The sequence below is a fragment of the Phodopus roborovskii genome, unplaced genomic scaffold (assembly GCF_943737965.1).
Source record: "Phodopus roborovskii unplaced genomic scaffold, PHOROB, whole genome shotgun sequence".
NCBI classification, from domain to species: Eukaryota; Metazoa; Chordata; class Mammalia; order Rodentia; family Cricetidae; genus Phodopus; species Phodopus roborovskii.
Window position 1 is genome coordinate 26,340,108 of NW_026126571.1, and position 19,188 is coordinate 26,359,295.

At 44.2% G+C, this 19,188-nt stretch overlaps 1 protein-coding gene across 2 annotated transcripts in view; it reads right to left on the bottom strand.

Moving 5' to 3' along the window:
* The window catches only part of Dnajb6 (DnaJ heat shock protein family (Hsp40) member B6), a 61,250-nt gene that overhangs the window by 3,410 nt on the left and 38,652 nt on the right, over window positions 1-19,188 (bottom strand). Inside the window, exon 9 of one of the 2 annotated variants that reach the window (XM_051203142.1) lies at window positions 1,518-1,802. In XM_051203142.1, the coding sequence (XP_051059099.1) occupies window positions 1,518-1,802 (285 nt within the window). Of the gene's footprint in view, window positions 1-1,265; window positions 1,803-19,188 lie in introns of those variants that run through there. The other variant, XM_051203141.1, reaches the window with a different exon arrangement.

Sequence of the window (19,188 nt, forward strand, 5' to 3'; positions counted from 1 at the left end):
AGCTTTTCCAGCCTCTCAGCCAAGAGTTTCTATAGGAATCCACAAGTCACCATTGACACCCCCCCCCCAAAAAAAAGGTGTAGACCAGCACTGGCAAAGCAACAAGGGAGAGTGATTTGCTGTTCTTACTACTCAACTCTACTATCTCCAGATTCTTCGGCCTTGGCTGATCATCTTTTGCTTAACAGGTGTGGCCCAAGGCCAAGAGAATGGCCATCTGCTGCAACCACACTTCCTGTCCAGATCCCACTGTGGGCAGCCTGCGCACCTGTAAACGAGTTCTGCGGGCAGGCCTGTCCCTGTACACCTTCTAGAAACCAGATTAATGGCACAGCACCTCACAGGCCAGCCTAATGAACATGGGGGGGGGGGGTGCCAAAATCTACGAGCCTGCCGTCCTGTATTTCTCACCACCCCTCCAAGTCCTCCTGGGAGCACCTCCTGGAAAAGACATTGTAGGAGGTGTCCACAGCCACTGGGGCACATGAAAACGTCCTAGTGCATCCAGGCAAACCTGCCCATCTGCCACTTGGTTGCACAAAATTCATATCGCAGGCACCCATCTGTTTTTGCTGCTATCTCCCCACTGCCCAGTTCAAGCTATGCCTCACCCATGGGGGACTCTAGTCAGTGTGTTTCCTTTTGTTCTAGAACCCTAGAGGGCTCTCTGCTTCATTCTCTTCTGAGGAGAACCAGAAGGGACTAGGGGGCTTGACTTTAATACAAAGTCCTGGGAAGCGATGGAATTGACCTCCGCCCTGTTTCCTACTTGGAACACTTTACAACACAATCAGACATGGACCACCAGGCCACATCTCTGTGTTTACATAGTCATGGGCACAAACTTGTCTCACTTCTGGGCAACAAAAATACATCGATACGGGGCTTAGGTCTGACTAGGAAAGCTCTATTTGTACATGCTGACATCCAGAATGTTCTATAGGAAATACACCTCAAGATGTACAAGCTGCTGGATGTAAAAGCTGCTGGATCCCATCACGAGCACAGAGGCAGAAAGGACCTCCACCTTCAGCTGTGGTTCACCTGAGAGAACTCTAGGTGCCTGGCTGTGTCTTTTTGTGTGGAAAGTGAAGCTTATATAATATAGTAAGTGTGTGAGTGGCCTTGGGGCAAGTCAGGTTAAGTGACAGATCTCAAGATTTAGGATCAAAATTATAAAAAGGAGCCTTTAGGGACAGAAGCAGCACCTAGCATTTGCTCAGCAGTCAACTTGATCCAGACAACATATTCCATACACATCAGAATACTGGGACCCCCGTTTTAATCATGGAGTGGGCTTTGAACCACGCAGCTAGGCTTTACAGAGCGGCTGTGGGAGGTGAGCTCAGTGCAGGGATCTCTTCTGCCCCTGCCCGGCAGGCCTGGCACCTTCCCCCAGCTCCCCATGCCTGCTCAGGTCAGAATGCAGCAACACAGGCCTGACTTCTGTCCTCGCTGTCCTGAGTCTGGGGGCAAATCACTTTTGGGGTGCTCCACACCAGCTCCCTTCTGCACACCTGCTGAGGTCATGGGGGCATCCCAGTTGCCAGGAACCCGCTGCCTGTCCTGCTCTTCATCTTCCCAGTTGCTTTTAGACACAAGTTTGGCCATCGGGGCAGGCCTGGGTGGCTTCTGTGGGCGGGTGCTGACAGAAGAGGCCGAAGTCTGGGCTGTTGGTGGGGCCGGGGGCCGGGCCGGGGAGGGGGCCCCGGCTGTTGGTGGGGCCGGGCCATGGGCCAGAGCTGGTATATGTTGGCCTCTCCGCTGACATTCTTCTGCAAGAGCGTTCTCGTTGGCCACACCTGAAAGCACAGCACACCAGGGAGAGCTGTGAGCTGCATCCCTCCCTTGGGAGCAAAAGGCTTCACCCGCCGCCTTCTTTCCCAAAAGATGGCTTCATCTCTAGAGCCACCAAATTTCTATAAAAGTAGAGACTGTCCATGCACTCCACTGCACTGCTAGACCTGAACATTCTCTTCCCAGAAGGGGACATAAAGCAATCCCAGAGAAACTAATTGTCTTGTCTCTGCTGCTACGCCATCACCTTGAGTCTGAGTATACAATCAAGGCACAAGGTCTGGCAGATACTGCTTAAGAGGATTCTTACCAACCTGATAATGCAGCCCTGCTAAAAGGCACCAGAGCCAGGCCAGGCATGTTCAGAGGCCAGCACTAAGGAGGCATCACCTCTACACAAGCATCAAGTGGCTTAGAAGGACTGCAGAAGCCTCAGGCATTTTGCATGCCATGCCTGCAGGGAAGAGCCAGGTCCCAGGCAATCTCTGAGAAAGCTCCCAGCCAGCTCTGAAGCACAGCTCATCACACACCCCCTCAACACGGGCCCATCATCATTCAGAAGGCTGTTATCATTGGAGAAACAGAAAATAGTTCTGAAGGTTTTACACATTAGATGGCTACTGAAAATAAAACAAGAAAGTAACAATCAAAGGATCGACTTTGATTCCCTGGAACTTTGAATAACAGTGCTGTTATAACTTGTAGCAATTGTTACGCTCAAGGCAATGGCTCTCTGAACCTTTGCTCACCTCCTGAGCAGCTGCCCTGCTACCTCTCTTAGTCTGAGGGTCATCTCCACAAGACACCTGCAGCAGCCATCTTCCTTTGATGGAAGAGGGAGACAGGCACAGCCACTCTACATGTAGCTTCTCCTCCCATCACTGGGAGGCACTTGCTCAAGGAAACACGTGACACATTTAAGACCAGTTCTCAGCTAGACTCCTCCCATGAAGCCAGGCTCTGCTGGAGCCAGACCTGTGCAGAATCTATCCCTGATGGGCAGAAACCTGCCCATCTTCCTGTGGTGGTATCTTGCTTGTACAAATACAGCCTGTCTGAGGGTCAGAGAATGGAACTTGCCATAGGTCTGGAGGTATTACAGACAGGAAGGGAGGTATCTGGGCAGAAATAGAATATAAGCAGGGAGAAACAGCAAACCACTCTCTTGTCTGCTGACACTAAGGAGGCAAGGTGTGCTGTGTGGCCTGCTCCTCTCTGATCTCACAGCATTTCCCTCTGTATCTGACTCTGGCTTTTTATAATCTAGACCCATTAGGAACTCCATTTAGATCTTCCCACTGTGTGGAAACAGCAAGCCAACACAGGATGGAACACATTTCTGAAAAATCTTAAAGCTGGGGTCAAGTATAACACCTGGCACTACAGTCATAAGATTCATTAAACCCAATCCAAGTCAGGCAGTGGTGACACACGCCTTTGGTCCCAGCACTCGGGAGGCAGAGGGATCTCTGTGAGTTCAAGGCCAGCCTGGTCTACAGAGCAAGTTCCAACAGAGTCAGGACTGTTGTTACACAGAGAAACACTGTCTCAAAAAACTGGGAAAAGTCCAGAGCTTTGAGTTTGCAAGCTTCAACAACCAACATCCAGTGAAGAGGCCTTACCCACTCATTTGGCATCCATTTAACCAACCATGCACAAAGGTAAGCCAGCAGCAGCAGCCTGTTCAGAGGTGCCAGTCTCCGACCCCATTGTTCACACCCATCCTACATAACCTGGGGATGGCCTAGAGACTGGGGAATCCTGCTGAGCCCCACTTTCTACATTGAGCTGAGGGCAAAATGCGCCATGGGCAAACCTGTGAGTCCATAGACGCATCTGTAGACAAACATGTCTGAATGAGACAAAAGCCTGAGATCTGGGACCATCAGGAAGGAAAATTACCACACACCCCATGTTGAGGCACTGTTTTCAAAGACTACACTGAGGGAAAGGCACTGTTTAAGGAGCAACAGAGACTAGCTAGCACCACCCCATGTGATTTCTGAACCCAACACCCATCCCATGATGATCAGCAAACAGAAGAAATTTCCTGACTACTCAGCCTTATAGTGGCAGGCACATGGTGACAGGGTTCAGAATCTGACTGACATAAACAATGGCACATAGGAGGATAATGTCAAAGTTCACTGGCCCCTTGGGGTTTTGCCGATTATCCCTGGGGTACCCTCCAGCTAGCCAGTCACCCCAACTATGTATGGAGAGAATGAGCACTCATCAGGCTAGACTATTCTCTTCCAAGCAGAGAACACCTGTGAATTCATTCCATGGATGTTTAAAAACTAAACAAGCCAGGCAATGGTGGTGCACGCCGTTATCCCAGCTCTTGGGAGGCAGAGGTCAATAGATGATGAACAAGAGACAAACATGGTTGTACATGGCTGTAATCCCAAGAGGGGAAGCTGAGGCAGAATGACTATCAGCCTAGACTGCACAGTGATATATATATATAGCTAGCAACATCCATATTTAATAAAAGGGGGAGATAGAAAGAATGACAGGGAGGAGAAAGGGAAAGCAAGCATGACTGCGTGTAACTCATGAAGGAAGCCACTTTTTTCATGTGTGTGCCTCAGGACAGTGGCCTCTTGTTCCTCTCACTTACCTCAGTACAAGGATGGGTGTCCTTGGGTCTGCTCGGAGCCAGGTCTTACCAGGCTCCCATCCAGCCACAAGGTGAGAGAGGATGCTCCCCACATTCTCCTTCAGAAGCACCCTTCCCAACAGTCCTGCTGGTCTGCAAGCTCAACCTAGACACACCCAATGAGGATCAACACCCAATAGGAATAAGCAATCTTACTCAACAGACGTACAGGCATTGGCCCTCAGTGGGGCAGTCTGACAAGCTCACCACCCCTATTGGGCAAATTCCCCGCGCTCTGGGTTCTCAAAGCTCGGCTAGGACATATATAGCAGGTAGCCTATCTCTTGGGAGGATGGCATGCTTCCTTCTTGATAAAGGATCTCTGTACTTCAAACGCCTACCTTTCCCAGCCTGGGAATGCACACCAGACCTGCTTTCAGAGCACTTTCAGAGAGTTCTGCGTTTACTGAGTGAAGAGTGAAAACACTAACCACAAAGAGAAAACTGGCTTTTTGTTGTCTCTGAACTAGCAAAGGAAAAGATGGCTCAGAGGGTAAAAGTGCTTTGCTGCCAAGCCAAGCCCTGATACCCTGAACTTTATTTTTCCCCAGGGCCCTCAAGTTGTCCTCTGATCTCCACTTACACACTGGTGCATGTTCTTTCTCTCTCTCTCATAAATAAATGGGTAATAATTTTAAAAAGAACTAAGAAAGCTGAGAAAAATTTCTACATGTTGTGCCTCACAATCCTTCCAGAGCCTGGCCTCGTCCTCCTGAGGACCAGTGGCGGAAGGCCAACACTCAACGTGGCCTATGTAGCCACCCATTCCTCTCAAGACTTTCTTGAAAATCCCCACTAGGAACTCCTCTGGCCAGCACTAGAAAGCATGGGACTATGGGGCACAGGCTCCCACAAACTGAAGTGCCTAGGATGGAAATAAAGGTGGGAAGTGCCTGGACACGGGTCATCTCTCTCCTCCAGCATTCTCACTTCCAGCCTGCTGTCCTCATAACACACTAGGTAGTGACTGGCAGCCAGCACCCAAATCAATGAACTGGTTGCTGTGACAAAGAGCCCTGAGGCTTATCCACTTAGCAACTACTGCCTCTAAGGCAGTCTGGACCAGGGCAGACTCGGCTGACCACTGGTGTCTGGGACATTTCCAAGCCTGACTTGCTTCTATGTGAAAGAAGCTGGGCTGGGCTGCTGACCCCAGCACACAGCCTAGACCCAGGCCCAACACAGCTGGCCCTGTGGACAGGCTGCTTTGTGCTTGCAAGCTCCAAGAGCAGAATCCCAACAGTGAAGGCAGTAACAGCACACCTCTCACATACCATGCTGTGACCTTTGTCCCTGCCTTGCTTCAGAACCTCCTCTTGAACCCTCTGCTCTTTTCTCTTCATAGCTGCCGACAAGCAGAAGCATGAAGCATGGCCAGTCTGATAACAGCCCATGGAATCGAAACTGCTTTCCCCATGGGATATGTCTTGCAGTTCTGATGACTTATCTATTCTGTTATAGTGGGAACCCAAAGGTACAGAAAACCATTACACCACCACCTTCAAAATGATGGCAAGCACCTAGACTCACACATCATTCATCCTTATCCCTTAATATGGGGATGCCTTATAAGCTTTGAGAACTTGGCAGCTGAGGGAGGACCATCCCTGCTGTCTTCATATCCTGGCACATCAGTCCCAATTTACTTGGTTGATTCTGTCCAACCACAGCCTTCACAGCGGATTCTAGCAGAGCTAGAAAGGAACCAGACAGACAGACAAACACACCCACTCCTGCCTTATCTTAGAGTAGCCAAGGAGACATCACAGAATCCAGATGTAAGGCTTTGTACTGAACTGCACCTATCACAGAAAGGACTTCACTGCCTGTCCTACTCAGCATCCTCACATGCAGCCTGCAGAGAGACAGAATGGTCCCCTGCAGAGGCAGGGGCATGAGTGACTATGTGCCCTGGCCATGCTGTTAGTAAGCTTCCTTCTCAAAGTAAAAATCACATGTGGCACTGCCACCCCCTCCCCAATTTATCCCTGAACACGCATCAGACCTAGAGGATCAGGTAAAGCTGGACCACAGCACCGAGGGTGGGTCTCAGAGCTCATCCATAGGGTCCTCAAAACACATCCTAGTCTGTGCCTGCATATTAGATATCCTGCATACCAGATATTTACAATTCATAACAGCAGTGGAATTATGGTTAAGAAGTAGCAACAAAGTAACTTTATTGTTAGGAGTCACCATGACATGAGGAACCTTATTAAAGGGTCACAGCATTAGGAAGGTTAAGACAAACTGCCATAATAAACTCTAACAGCTGATGCCCTCAACACTTGCTTCTTAGGAATGAGGAAGGTGTGGTCCCAGCCTACACTATGGCTTGCAGTGTGGAGCTCTTCCAGGAACCCACATGCTAGGAGCCTCATATTCACAGTAGTGCTGTGGCTGTAACAATGGAGCAGGCTGAAGAGTCTACAGTGTCTGAGACTGGACAGCATTCACATTTGAAGACTGCAGGAGCTTTCAGCTGTCCAGCTCTGCTCTATTCCCTCATCAGATATGGATCATACAAATGTATAACTTCTTGGGTGGTGGTGACACACGCCTTTAATCCCAGCACTAGGAGGCAGAGACAGGTGGCCAGTTTGAGGCCAGCCTAGTGCAGTGATATAGTATTTATGATTTATTAAAGCATGCCTGAAGATTCAGAAAGCAAAGTCAGCCACAAGCCATGGAAGCCAGGCACACACCTTTAATCCCAGTAGGCAGAAGCTAGGAGGTGGTGGTACACATCTTTAATCCTAGGGTTTAGGATTAAGAGGTAGATAGAATCAGTCTAGAAGAGAATTATAGCTCCTACCTAAAGGTATCCCAGAATCCATGAGAGGTATGTAAGACAGGAATAAGGTCTCAGTACCAGGCATTCATTTTTCAGCCACCCTGAGAGGCAGCAAGATCAGCCCATTCAGCCTGAGATGGTTAATAGAGCTAGTGGCCCACTACTTTGCTTTTCTGACCTTCGGCTTGAAGTTTGGAACTGAATTATCAGTCTCTGGGTCATTTATATTTGTACTACATTTAGTGCCCAATGTTAAAGTACTAATTCACAAAAAAGCTGCTTTGAGGCCACAGGCTAAGGCCCACGCCTGAGCTGCAGGCGGGAATCCCACCCCAGTTCCTCCTGCCTGAGTCCTTGCCCCAACAGCTAGGTTTTCTTTTGTTTTCTCCTCACATCATTGAGCAAGTGTAGGATTTTGCAGGTATAGTTTTTCTAAAGTCTTCAGCTGCCACCCAAACTTGGGAGGCTTTTCCTAAAGCCTCCTCTCCTCGAGCTGACGCTCTCAGTTCAGACACGACCTAGTTCTCAGATTCAAACTTGCTATGTCTCACAGTTTTACTGACATTGTTGGCAGATTTAGTAATTGGAAATTCCTGAAGGAACTGATTTAAAGAGTTTTTCACACACACACACACACACATTATTAAAATGGAGAAAATTAGGTCTGCATGATTGCAATGGATGGTTTAAAAATAGAACATGAAGGAATAATCAATTTAGCCGTGGTTGACATACTGTTGTCATTTTGGTAACCTTTGTTGTTATCTTGGTTTATCTCTTCAAAAGTTGGTTGATATGAGCGCTAAGATGCAGACCTTAGAAAAACTCATTAAAGCAGATTATAGATACTCAAACCCAGACTGGAGAATTACATGGAAAAACAAATTCAGCATTGCATTTTAAGGTTAAAAATGAACAAGTTAAGGTCTTAAGAGAACCACCTTTAATATATCCAGTAACCTTACAGGAAGTGCCAAATGAAGGAGATTCTATAAGAGCTACTTGGAAGCCTGTAACAATGTTAGATTTAGGGAAATTCAAGGAAGCTGTAGACTCATATGGTATCCATTCACCTTTTGTGAAGCGGATGATAAAAAGTTGTGGTCTGTTTGTAAAGGGCTTATCCCTGTAGATTGAATAGATTTGATAAAAGCTGTCCTAGAGCCTGGGCCACAATTACAGTGGACTTCCTGGAAGAGGTTATAAATATTGAACAAAAGGCTAACACTAGAGGTATAGATATCTCCCAAGATTGAATTCTTGGAGAAGGAGATTATGCTACTTTAGAAATGTCGTCAATATGATGATCATCTCTTGAGCTTATGCTGGGCAGCAGCTTTGAATACTTGGGACAGAACTGGAGGAGGAAAGGATACTGAATCCTTTACAAAAGCCATACAGGGCCTAAAGGAAACATTTGTGGACTTACATTGGCAATCAACAGAACAGTATCAGACACAGAAGCTAGAAAAATAATAAAAGTGCTAATGCCCAATGCAAAAGAATAATTAGGCCTTTAAAAGCAAAACCAGCACATTTAGAGGACTAGATCTGAGATACAGTTAATATTGAAGTTCATGGTTATAATGATGATATATGGATAGGAGAGATTTCAAAAGGTTTAAAGAAAAATAGAAATGTCAAATGTTTAAATTGTGGCAGACAAGGTCACCTGAAAAGGGATTTAAACAGGGTGTTTCTAGAAACAATTATTTTTATAAAAACAAATTCAAACAGAATGCCCCACCTTCTGGTTTATGCTCAAGTTGTGACAAAGGCAGGCTTTAGACAAAGGAATGTAGATTGACAAGAGATTATCAAGGTGATCCTTTCCCTTCAGGAAATGCCTTGAGGGACCTCTTGAAAGCCCCTGTGCCAAACCCTGTTCATTCATTTCCTGCCACCATGAATGAAACTCCTTCCCAGTACAATTAACTGGATGACAAAAGAGTTTTAGAAACTAAAACAAAAAATTCAGGAGCGCTATTGATCAAATTTGATAACGATTAGATTAGGAACATCCCCCAAGTTAGGGTTGGGAAAGGGTTTTGTTTTTCTTTCCAGAAAAATAAAAAAAAAATTCTGTCTTGAGGAATTTAAGACCTTTGAACAAACAAGCATCCAAAGAAATAAATTATCAAGAAAAGAAATAATCTGACCCAATGTGATCTCTTAAGTCTCCAAAGAATAGACTGAATCAAAAAATGGTTAGGTGGAGGGTGCGCGCGCGCGCGCGCACACACACACACACACACACTTTTAATACCATCACTTGGGATGCAGATACAAGCAGTGCTCACTGAGTTTGAGGCCAGCCTGGTCTACAAAATGAGTTTCAGAACTGCCAGGACTGTTAAGACAGAAAAATCCTGTCTCGAAAAAGAAAACAAAACAAAACAAAAAAAAAAAAAAGATTGAACCCCACAACAATTACACCAGGACTATGATAACACCATTAAGCTGAACAATAACTAAAGATGGCCTTTGGACCACAAACTGCTCAGACAATTTCAAGGTCAGCTGAGATGATCCAGTCACAGACAACTCTAGCCAGGACTTAAGCCCTGAACTTCCCATTATGCAGAGACCAAACAAAAATGACACAGCTTGACAGTTACCCAAATTTTTTTCAAGGATCTCCTAAAGATGCCACTGCCCCCAAACAGAAGGAAGTAACTTTAAGAACACAATACTGACATTCCCAAGGTGGGGTGGGTGGTTTGGTTTATTCAATGGGTTATGGAATTTGTCATTGTTTAGGGAGGTTGGGAAGATAGCTGAACAAAGGGGTTTTGTTTTGGGAGGGAGAAGGAATACAGATAAGATAGCATAAAAGGGTAGATTATTGAATCTACTTTTAAAAAGCAACTACTTGTTTTAAATTTTTCACTGGATTGGATTTTATTGTATACTGATACAAACTTGAGATTAATCTGTTAAAGACACACGTTTCTAATACTGTTCAAGGTATTATACCTATACAGCTTATTTATCAATGTAATGCAAATTTCTAGTTCTAGAAAGTTGTTATTACCAACTATATAAGAGAATAAGAAAATGTAGGTAATCAGTCATCTATTACAATAGAATTTGTAATCACATTAGGTATGTTTTCAAGGTTAAACAGAGATATATTTTAGAAACACAGATCGTCTTCAAACACTGAAGAGATCTTCAGAATATGGCATTTAAAATGTTTTAATGACATAAAAAATTTTTATGACAATAAGACATGTCTGCTCCTGGATATGATGGACTTCAGTCAAAGAAACTCCATATGGTGTTTACATACATTCTTGATGGCAAAAGTAAGCCACTGAGCAAGTTAAGTGCCCTTGCCTCAACTATTGACAGTATGCTGTCCAAGTTGGACAAGCAGTGTGCAATATAAGACTGAAAATTCTACCAAGACAAAGCAGGACAGCCTATAAAATCCAGCTTCATAGAAAAGTCTGTCAGAAATGACAGTAGGCTGAAGATAGATACCCCAACACTGGAGAACCTTGAGTGACTGTCCAGGCAGCCAATTGTTTTTATCATTTCTCACAATTTTTGGAAGTCGCTTGCTTGTACTTCTTGCTTACTCAGTTAATATTTCTTTCTTGGGTCTCTGAGGGAGTTGAAGACTAATTAATATATAGCTTTCATCATTTACCAGACTCAGAAAAGAAACTCACTAAAGAGGTATGAAATTTGAGACATTAAAAGATAATTTGATAATGAAAATTAGAATAAAAGTAAATTAGGTACAAGACTTTGGACTCACCAAGATAGAATAGACAGTGAAGTATTGTCTCTGAATTCATCAAATGCAAAAGGACTAGACATTATTGATGAACTTATTGCCTGTACATACTGTATAGTTTTTCTCATGTTATAGTCTTTTTTATTAGACAAAAAAGGGGAATTGTGGTGATATATTATTTATAATTTATTAAAGCTTGCCTGAGGATTCAGAAAGCAAAGTCAATCATAAGGCATAGAAGCCAGGCACACACCAGCCAGAAGCTAGGTGGTTATGGTACACACCTTTAATTCTAGGACTCAATAGACAGACCCAATAGACAGATTTCACAAGATTGAATAAGCCTAAGAGAGACGTATAGTTCACACCTTTAATTCCAGGACTCATGGGAGGTATATAGCACAGGGGCAAGATCTCAGTATTGAGCAATCATTCTCTATCCATGCTGAGAAAAGGCAGTGAGCCTGGGGTAGTGGTTAATAGACTTAGTGGCCTGCTACTTTGCTTTTCTGACCTTCAGCTTGAAGTTTGAATTTAAATATTAGTCTCTGGGTCATTTATTTATTGTGCTACAGCCTGGTCCATAGAGTTATTTGAGCGCTAGTTACAGGACACCTAGGGCTATGAAACCGAGAAGTAAGTGTGTGTGTGTGTGTGTGTGTGTGTGTGTGTGTGTGTACTTCATAGTTTAACAGATTAAGACTGGAATGCGAACTCCAAAGTAAAGTACAGGTACACAGGGGTACAAGGAAGTTCACTTATGCCACAATACACAGTTGCTTCAAATGACCATCTGACCCCAGGGAAAGACTTGGTTCCACTCCACAAACAGCAGTTTCACCTCACCTCAAGGTAAGCCAGAGCTGGGCATGATGGCACAAGCCTTTAATCCCAGCCCTGGGAGGTTGGCAGAGGCGGGCAGTTCTAGGTGAGCCTGGTTTTCAGAGAGAATTCCAGGACAAAAACATGGGGGCGGGGGATCTTGTCCTACTTTTCAGGTTCCTAAAATCCACAGGATTATACAGCTGCTAGGTGTCCAGGCCCCAGGGACATCTGTCCAAACCTAAACGGTTTGAGGCTTCTTCCTCCTCTCTGGGATAAAAAAACACTTTGCTCCATCCCAGATGGTAGACACAAGTCAGTAAACCAACCTTTAAGGCTATGTGCCTGGAAGTAAAGTGAGTAAATAAATGGCTTCAAAGGGCCTGTAAGCATACAAGGCCCCAATCCAAGGAATATTTTCATTAGATGCTCCTGACAGCCAACTTGAGAACCTGACTTGCAAAAAGACATAAAAGTTCCAGTGGGAAGTTCCCTTGATGTCACACAGGTAGAAAACCACCACTGACTGAGTCAACTGCCATACAAGGCAGACAAGCCATGCTCACAGCCAGCATGTCTCAAAGAGTACTCACCACTACCAGCTAGGAGGAAGCGTGTGGGTCAATTAAGCATCCCAGATATTGCTACATTTAACTCATCTCAAACACAAAGCCTTCTGCATTTAGGATACACAGAGGCAGAGCCAAGCAAGCAAGGGTGCTTGCCACAAAGCCTAGTGTGACCTGAGTTTCCTGGAAGCCACCAACTCTTGCATGCTGTCTTCTGTCCTCCACATGTGATAAAATGCACATGCACACACAAGCAAATATAATTTAATAAAAGATATGCAAAGCCTTTTTTGGGAGATACAGAAGTGCATGCTCCACAACTGAAGCAAACACCAGGTCAAGCTTCCCACACTAGCCATGTTATTTACTACACTACCACTCTTCTTTAGCCATTCTGACATAGAAAAATTGGCAGAAAGAAAAATCATAGAATAAAGTGACCAGATTTTTCCAGGGGTTAGGAGCACTAGTTGCTCTTCTGGATGACCCAAGTCTGCAATCTTCTGGTTTTCATTGGCACTGAGCAGGCATATGGCACATAGAATTTTTATAAATACAGCCAAAATACCCATACACAATTAAAAAAAAAAAGTCTTAATTTTCACACAATTTCTGCTGGACAATTCTTAAGGCATTTGTTTGTTTGTTTATTTGTTTGAAATTCAGAGTTGAGAGGAGGGTCTGGAATTCTCTTCATAAGCCAAGCTGGCTTTGAACTCAAGAGATACACCTTTCTCTGCTTGGACTAAAAGTTGTCCTTTACATTCTTTTGTTGTTTATAGGGCTTCTGTATAGCCCTGGTTGGTCTCAAACACAGAGGTCTACTTGCTTCTGCCTCCACAATGCTGGGATTAAAGGCGTGCACCATCACCACCCAGCTCCATTCATTTTTTTTTAATGGGTTGTTTTGGTGTTAGGTATCCAAGCCAGGGCCTAATGCAAGTCAAGCACTAGGCCACATCCCAGGTCACATTGATGGAAATATCCAAATTGCTCAAGTACAGAGATTGGTTATGAGAGCTCACATTTCGTTTCCACTTGGGGAACACACCAGAAAACATCCTGCTTTTGAACATGCCAAATGAGTTTAAAACAGCCTCATGACCTGTCAGTGTCCTGAGCCAAAACACTGAAGTCACCCAGAAGCTTCGACAGAAATACTCAGCAGCTGTCACAAGTGTGGCATGACTCAGATGCCACAGAGTCTAGCTGAATGTGAGTGTCCTGCAGACTTCACATAGCCTCCCTCCCAAGTACATGAGGACAGAGAAAGAAAGAGTCCGTTTCACTCAAGTCGTTGATGGCACTGTAAGCAGAGATTTCACCTGCATCACCTGCTAGCCCACAAGATGAAGTCACTCAGTTGGTGTCTGCCATGTGTCAGAGCCCTGTTCTTGTTCTTAAACTCAGTAGTAAAGAAACGGCTTCAAATGAGGAGTAAGAGCTGTGTGCTGTTACTCTCAAATGAACAAAATTGTGAGCAACTGTGACAGGATACTGAATGTGACCAAAAAGGCAAGTACACAGCAGCCAAAAAGGGGAATGCCAGCCTAGAACAAATGATGGGAGAGAGGGAAAAAACTATGTACAAAGGGGCAGCAGGGGCAACTTGGAAAATGCCATAGGAAATACACAAGCAAGTAGAAACAACATTTTATCAGGGTGCCTAGGAGACAAGGAATCCCTAAAGCATTAGTTTATTAATTTTATTTCTAACAGAGGCTAGACAAGTACCATGCCACTGAATTATATCCTCGGACTTACACAAACCATCTTTAAAGGCTACTTACTAATTATGATCCGTAGAGTCAAAGGTGCATATGCTGGTTATGAAAATAACGAGTAAAGCTGACATGACATACACCTGTAATAACCAGCATACAGGATGCTAACGCATGAGTTCCATAACTATGAGGCTAGCCTAGGCTACCAAGTGAGGACAGAGACCCTGCTGTTAAGGTTAAAAAAATTATGAAAACACCACAGCTGATGACAGCAGGTGCCTAGCTTCTTTTGGGAACTGTGTCACAAGCATCCTAAACTAAAGATCCTGAGTCACAGTGGACAAAGACAAAGGGCCAAATGACTTCCAGCAGTCTCTGGGGAGTTGATAACCTCTAAATGTAAAAAGTTAAGTTCCACATAATATTTCCCTAAAACCATGTTGCTCATACCCATCAAAAACCCTGGGTAAGGGTGGTCATAACCAATAACCAAGTCAGTCAGTCCTCAGGCTGCCAGGGCTAGGACTAATTAATGGGCATCTTAAAAACACCAACTGCTCCCCATGATTGAGGCCAAATGTCAGTTACCACATGAGAGTGCTGCTTAGCAACTCCCCACACCCCACAGCTATGGCCACTCTGGAATGCCTGCCTTTTGGAGCACTCTCTAGGACCAGAGCCAGACTTTAGGGGAACACATGCAAAGTAGCCTCCTACACCCAGGGAGCCAAGCCTGACTCCACTGCCCTCCACATGCTCACCAGTGAAAGAGAAACAAACAGGGCTCAAAGGTGTTAGACATAAACCAGATGCCACTTATTAAATTCTTAAGTTTAATACATACTTTGGAGCTGGAAAGTGGATCAGCAGTCTGCCCCTAGGGGTTAGAGAGAGGGCTCAGTGGTTAAGCACACTCTTCCAGGGGACCTGGGTTCAATTCCCAGGACCCACACGGCAGCTTACAACCACCTGTATGTAATTCCAGGGCATCCAACACCCATGACAAAACACCATTTTTTAAAATAAATTTTTTAAAAATCTGTCCCTAAAAACCAAATAATGTTGGATGATCATGGCACATGCCTTGGAAGGCAGAGGCAAATGGAGCTGAGTTCTTATACAAAGAAACCCTGCCTGAAAAAAGGGGGCAGAGAAATGAGTATGAATCTACTTGGTTGACTCATTTGGAGCAGTAATGTAAATTCTTCTCTTGTGAAATTCTTAAAAATGCTCACTAGAAAGCATAACCCTTTAGGGTAGTGAGACATAGGACAGATACACACACGTGATGACTACAGACATGTCAATGGCTGCAGAAGAAAACAGTGCAGGAATTCAAATCTGGGTTCATTCACTCTTGGTCAATTAAGAGGAAGCCTGTTGTTTCCATTCCTTGACATACTATTAATACAGGTTATACAGTAAGACTTCTTTCCCCAAAACTGAGAAAAGGAGACTTTTTGTATACTATGCTTTCTAAAACCAGCCTTTTACAGAACAAAATGTTGTCAGTGGACTGGAGAGATGGCTCAGCATTTGACATTCTCCCAGAAGACCTGAATTTGGTTCCCAGAACCCACAGCAACCTTCTCAACAGAACTCGAGATCCAAGGAGTCAGATAACCTTCTTTTGGCCTCCACGAGTACCTCTCCTACACTCATATATACACACTGACAGAGACACATAATCAAAACCCCAGCTGTAAAGAGGGATCAGCAGTTACAGTACCGGCTCTTCTAGGGGGATCTGATTCTATTCCCAGGATCCACATGGCAGTTTTCAACTACCTTTAACTCCAATTCAGGGGAACCAACACCCTATTCTGGCTTACAAAACTACTAGACATGCACAGTACAAGCATACATTTGTACCATTTGTACAGACATAAACATAGGCAAAACCCATAGTTTTAATGTTAAACCCACTGTCACCTAAAACTGTACAACTAATGAGTACAGCATTGGTTTTACAATTTATATATATATATATATATACACACACACACATATGTAATTTGTGTGTGTGTGTGTGTGTGTGTGTGTGTGTTAATCAAGAACAGGAGTTGGAGAGATAACTCAGCAGTTAAGAGGACCCATACAGCCACTCATGACTGACTCCAATTCCAGGGACTCTAATGCCCTCTTTTGGCCACCTCAGCACTGCATACACGATACACAAGCATGCATACAGACAACACACACATACGATTTTTACATGTGTACAGTGCACATGGAGAAACAGGCACACACACACACACACAACACGAATGTAAAATGTTTTTTTAAAGGAAAGGTTTGAAAAATGACTTTCAATACTCCCCAGCACCTCTTCTCCACCCCAAACATGGTCTCATACATCGTGTCTTCAAACTCCCTACATAGCTGAGGTTGAGGTTGTGATTTATTCTATGCTAGATCGATCAATCCATGGACTGTGCCCTATCTTCCCTTGGGCACATGCAAGTGACTCTAATGAACTCAAGTAGCAAATGAGGTCTGTTGGTTTGTGCCAATACATGCAGCACTTGAGAAGTTGCAGTGGGCTACACAATGAATTTCAAGACCAGCCTAAGCAATAGTGAGACCTTGTCTTCCAAATTCCCAACAAGACAGAAAAACCAAAGTACAAACTGAAGAATCTGAGAAAATATTCTGGAAGAGGGCTGGAGAATACAGCTTGGGTACACCATGCCCAAATCTCTGGGTTCTTTCCACAATATACTTTAAAAAAAAAAACTGGAAGGCAGGTAATGGTGGTACCTGCCTTTAATCCCAACAATTTGGGAGGCAGAGACAGGGGGATCTCTGTAAGAGGCCAGGCTGGTCTACAAAACAAGTTCCAGGACAGCCAAGGATACACAAAGAAACCATCTTGACCCCTCACCCAAAGGGCTGGGAGTGACAATGTACACTTTAATCCCAGCACTTAAGAGTCGGTGACGCACATTTCTGAGTTCTGAACTATGTAGGCTATACTATATTATGTAGACTGTATGGCTGTTCTGAAACCCTGTCTCGAAAAACAAAACAAACCACACAAACAAACAAAAAAACTAAGGGGAGGCCTGTAGATCATCCCAAAAATGGGGGGTAAGACTAGAACTACTGAACAAGACTCTCTCTCTACCATCACCACCACCCCCAAAAAAAGAATTCTAGAAGAGATAATATTCCTTAAGAGATCACACCCATACGTGATGATTAAAACTAGAGTTGTTGCCAAGAGGCTTGTCCCACTGCATACTTTAGCAGTGTAGACATGCAGGCTGAGAACTCTGGTGTATAGCCAGATTGATTATACATTGCTACTGAAATCTGCCCTTAACTTTCACAAGTAAAGCCACTTAATATTACTGTTTGTTGCATACCTAACAGTGACTCAGCTCCAGAAGCATACCTAGAACTTTTGTAAAAACACAAGGGAAAATAATCCTTCACTACATTGACTCAAACTAAGTTGAAGGACGAGAGAGAGAGAGGAAAGAGAGAGGAGAGAGAGAGAGGAGGAGAGAGAGGGGAGAGAGAGAGAGAGAGAGAGAGAGGTATAAAACACAGGCACCTCCCACCCAAGGACTCTGCACATAGCAGCCAGCTTCTGAGGAAGGCCTGGAACAGAAACTGATCATATTCTCACAAGCTTCAGTAAGATTTTCAAAGACCAAACACTAAAGACAGACTTCTCTTTTCAAGGTGGCAAAGGGACCTTTTTCACTTAGCAAGTCACTGCTGAGTAACACCATCACCACACAGCAATTCAAACCCTCCCAAAGTGTTGTCTACCCTGGGGATTCAGTTCTCTGGGAAGCAGATTTAGTTTAACAAGTGGATTGTGTGTCTGCACAGCTAGCAATGGAGGAACAGGCGAACAGCTATCAAGTGCAAATATCAAGCACTGGTCCATATGCCCTCTTCCTCCACCACCAATCTTTGGGCCCTAGCACAGCTGCATGACCTCCAATGCTTCAAATTCCAACATCTCAGGGCACTCAAACATATGCAAATACAAAACCAAGGGCGAGCACTTGCAGTCTCCTTTTCATTCCCATATCCTTAGGCAACACCAGAGCTTCTGTCTCATCCAGTTCCCAGATACCTACTTGATATAGGTAATGAAGCAGAGCTTTCTGATGATCACAAACTATTTTGGAAGCAAAACAATAGGCACCCACTGTCTTCAGATTTGCAGTGTGTTTGCATACCCACCTTATCCAAGGGCACTGGAGTGACCATCAGCTCACTCCTAGCACATGTTCAAGTGCTTACTCATCTGCCATCTTTAGATCATTCACATTAGCTACGCACTTAAGATAAAACTTTTCTTCTCTCCTATAAACGTTTTTTTAAAATGGCTATTCCTTATTCCAGGTAAAGTGTCCTTACAGTCCCAGGAGAAAATTTTACAACAATCAATATCTACACACCACTCACTTCTTAAATAGGGTGGGGGATTAAATGCGAGTATAGTTTAATATCAAATAATTTTCAGTTAAAATGGCCATAACCAAAGGCTATTTTTACAGACTGAAAAACAAGAGAAGTTTATTGTTGGCTCTTTAATTATACCATGATGTTCCCTGAACAGTGCCCGTAGTGATAGTCTGTAAAATAAACACTAGAAAACTACAATGGAGTTTTAATGAAAACTTCTGGACTGGTTCCTTTTTCTCACACAAACTGTTACATTAAGATTTGTAACAGCAAGTCATGATAGAGCATGCCTATAATCCCAGCACCTGAGGTAAAGGCAGGAAGAGCTACTTGAGTTCGAGATTAGACTGAACTACTTAGAAGACGTTTCAAAAAACAAGGAGTATCAGTGTTGCCTGTCTAGCACCCAACAAGCCCTGGATTCAATCCTCAGAATGACCCCCCCAACAAATCACTAAATTGTTGCTCATTATTTATACAGGTCTTCATATAATCTGAACCCCCCCACACACACACACCACTGCGTTGTTGATCATTATTTACATGACTCCATACACTCTGTATACACTGAAGAGAGGTCTATATGTAACTTCCACTCAGAATCCACCTTAATGATGGAAGGATACACAAAAAAGGACACTAGAAGT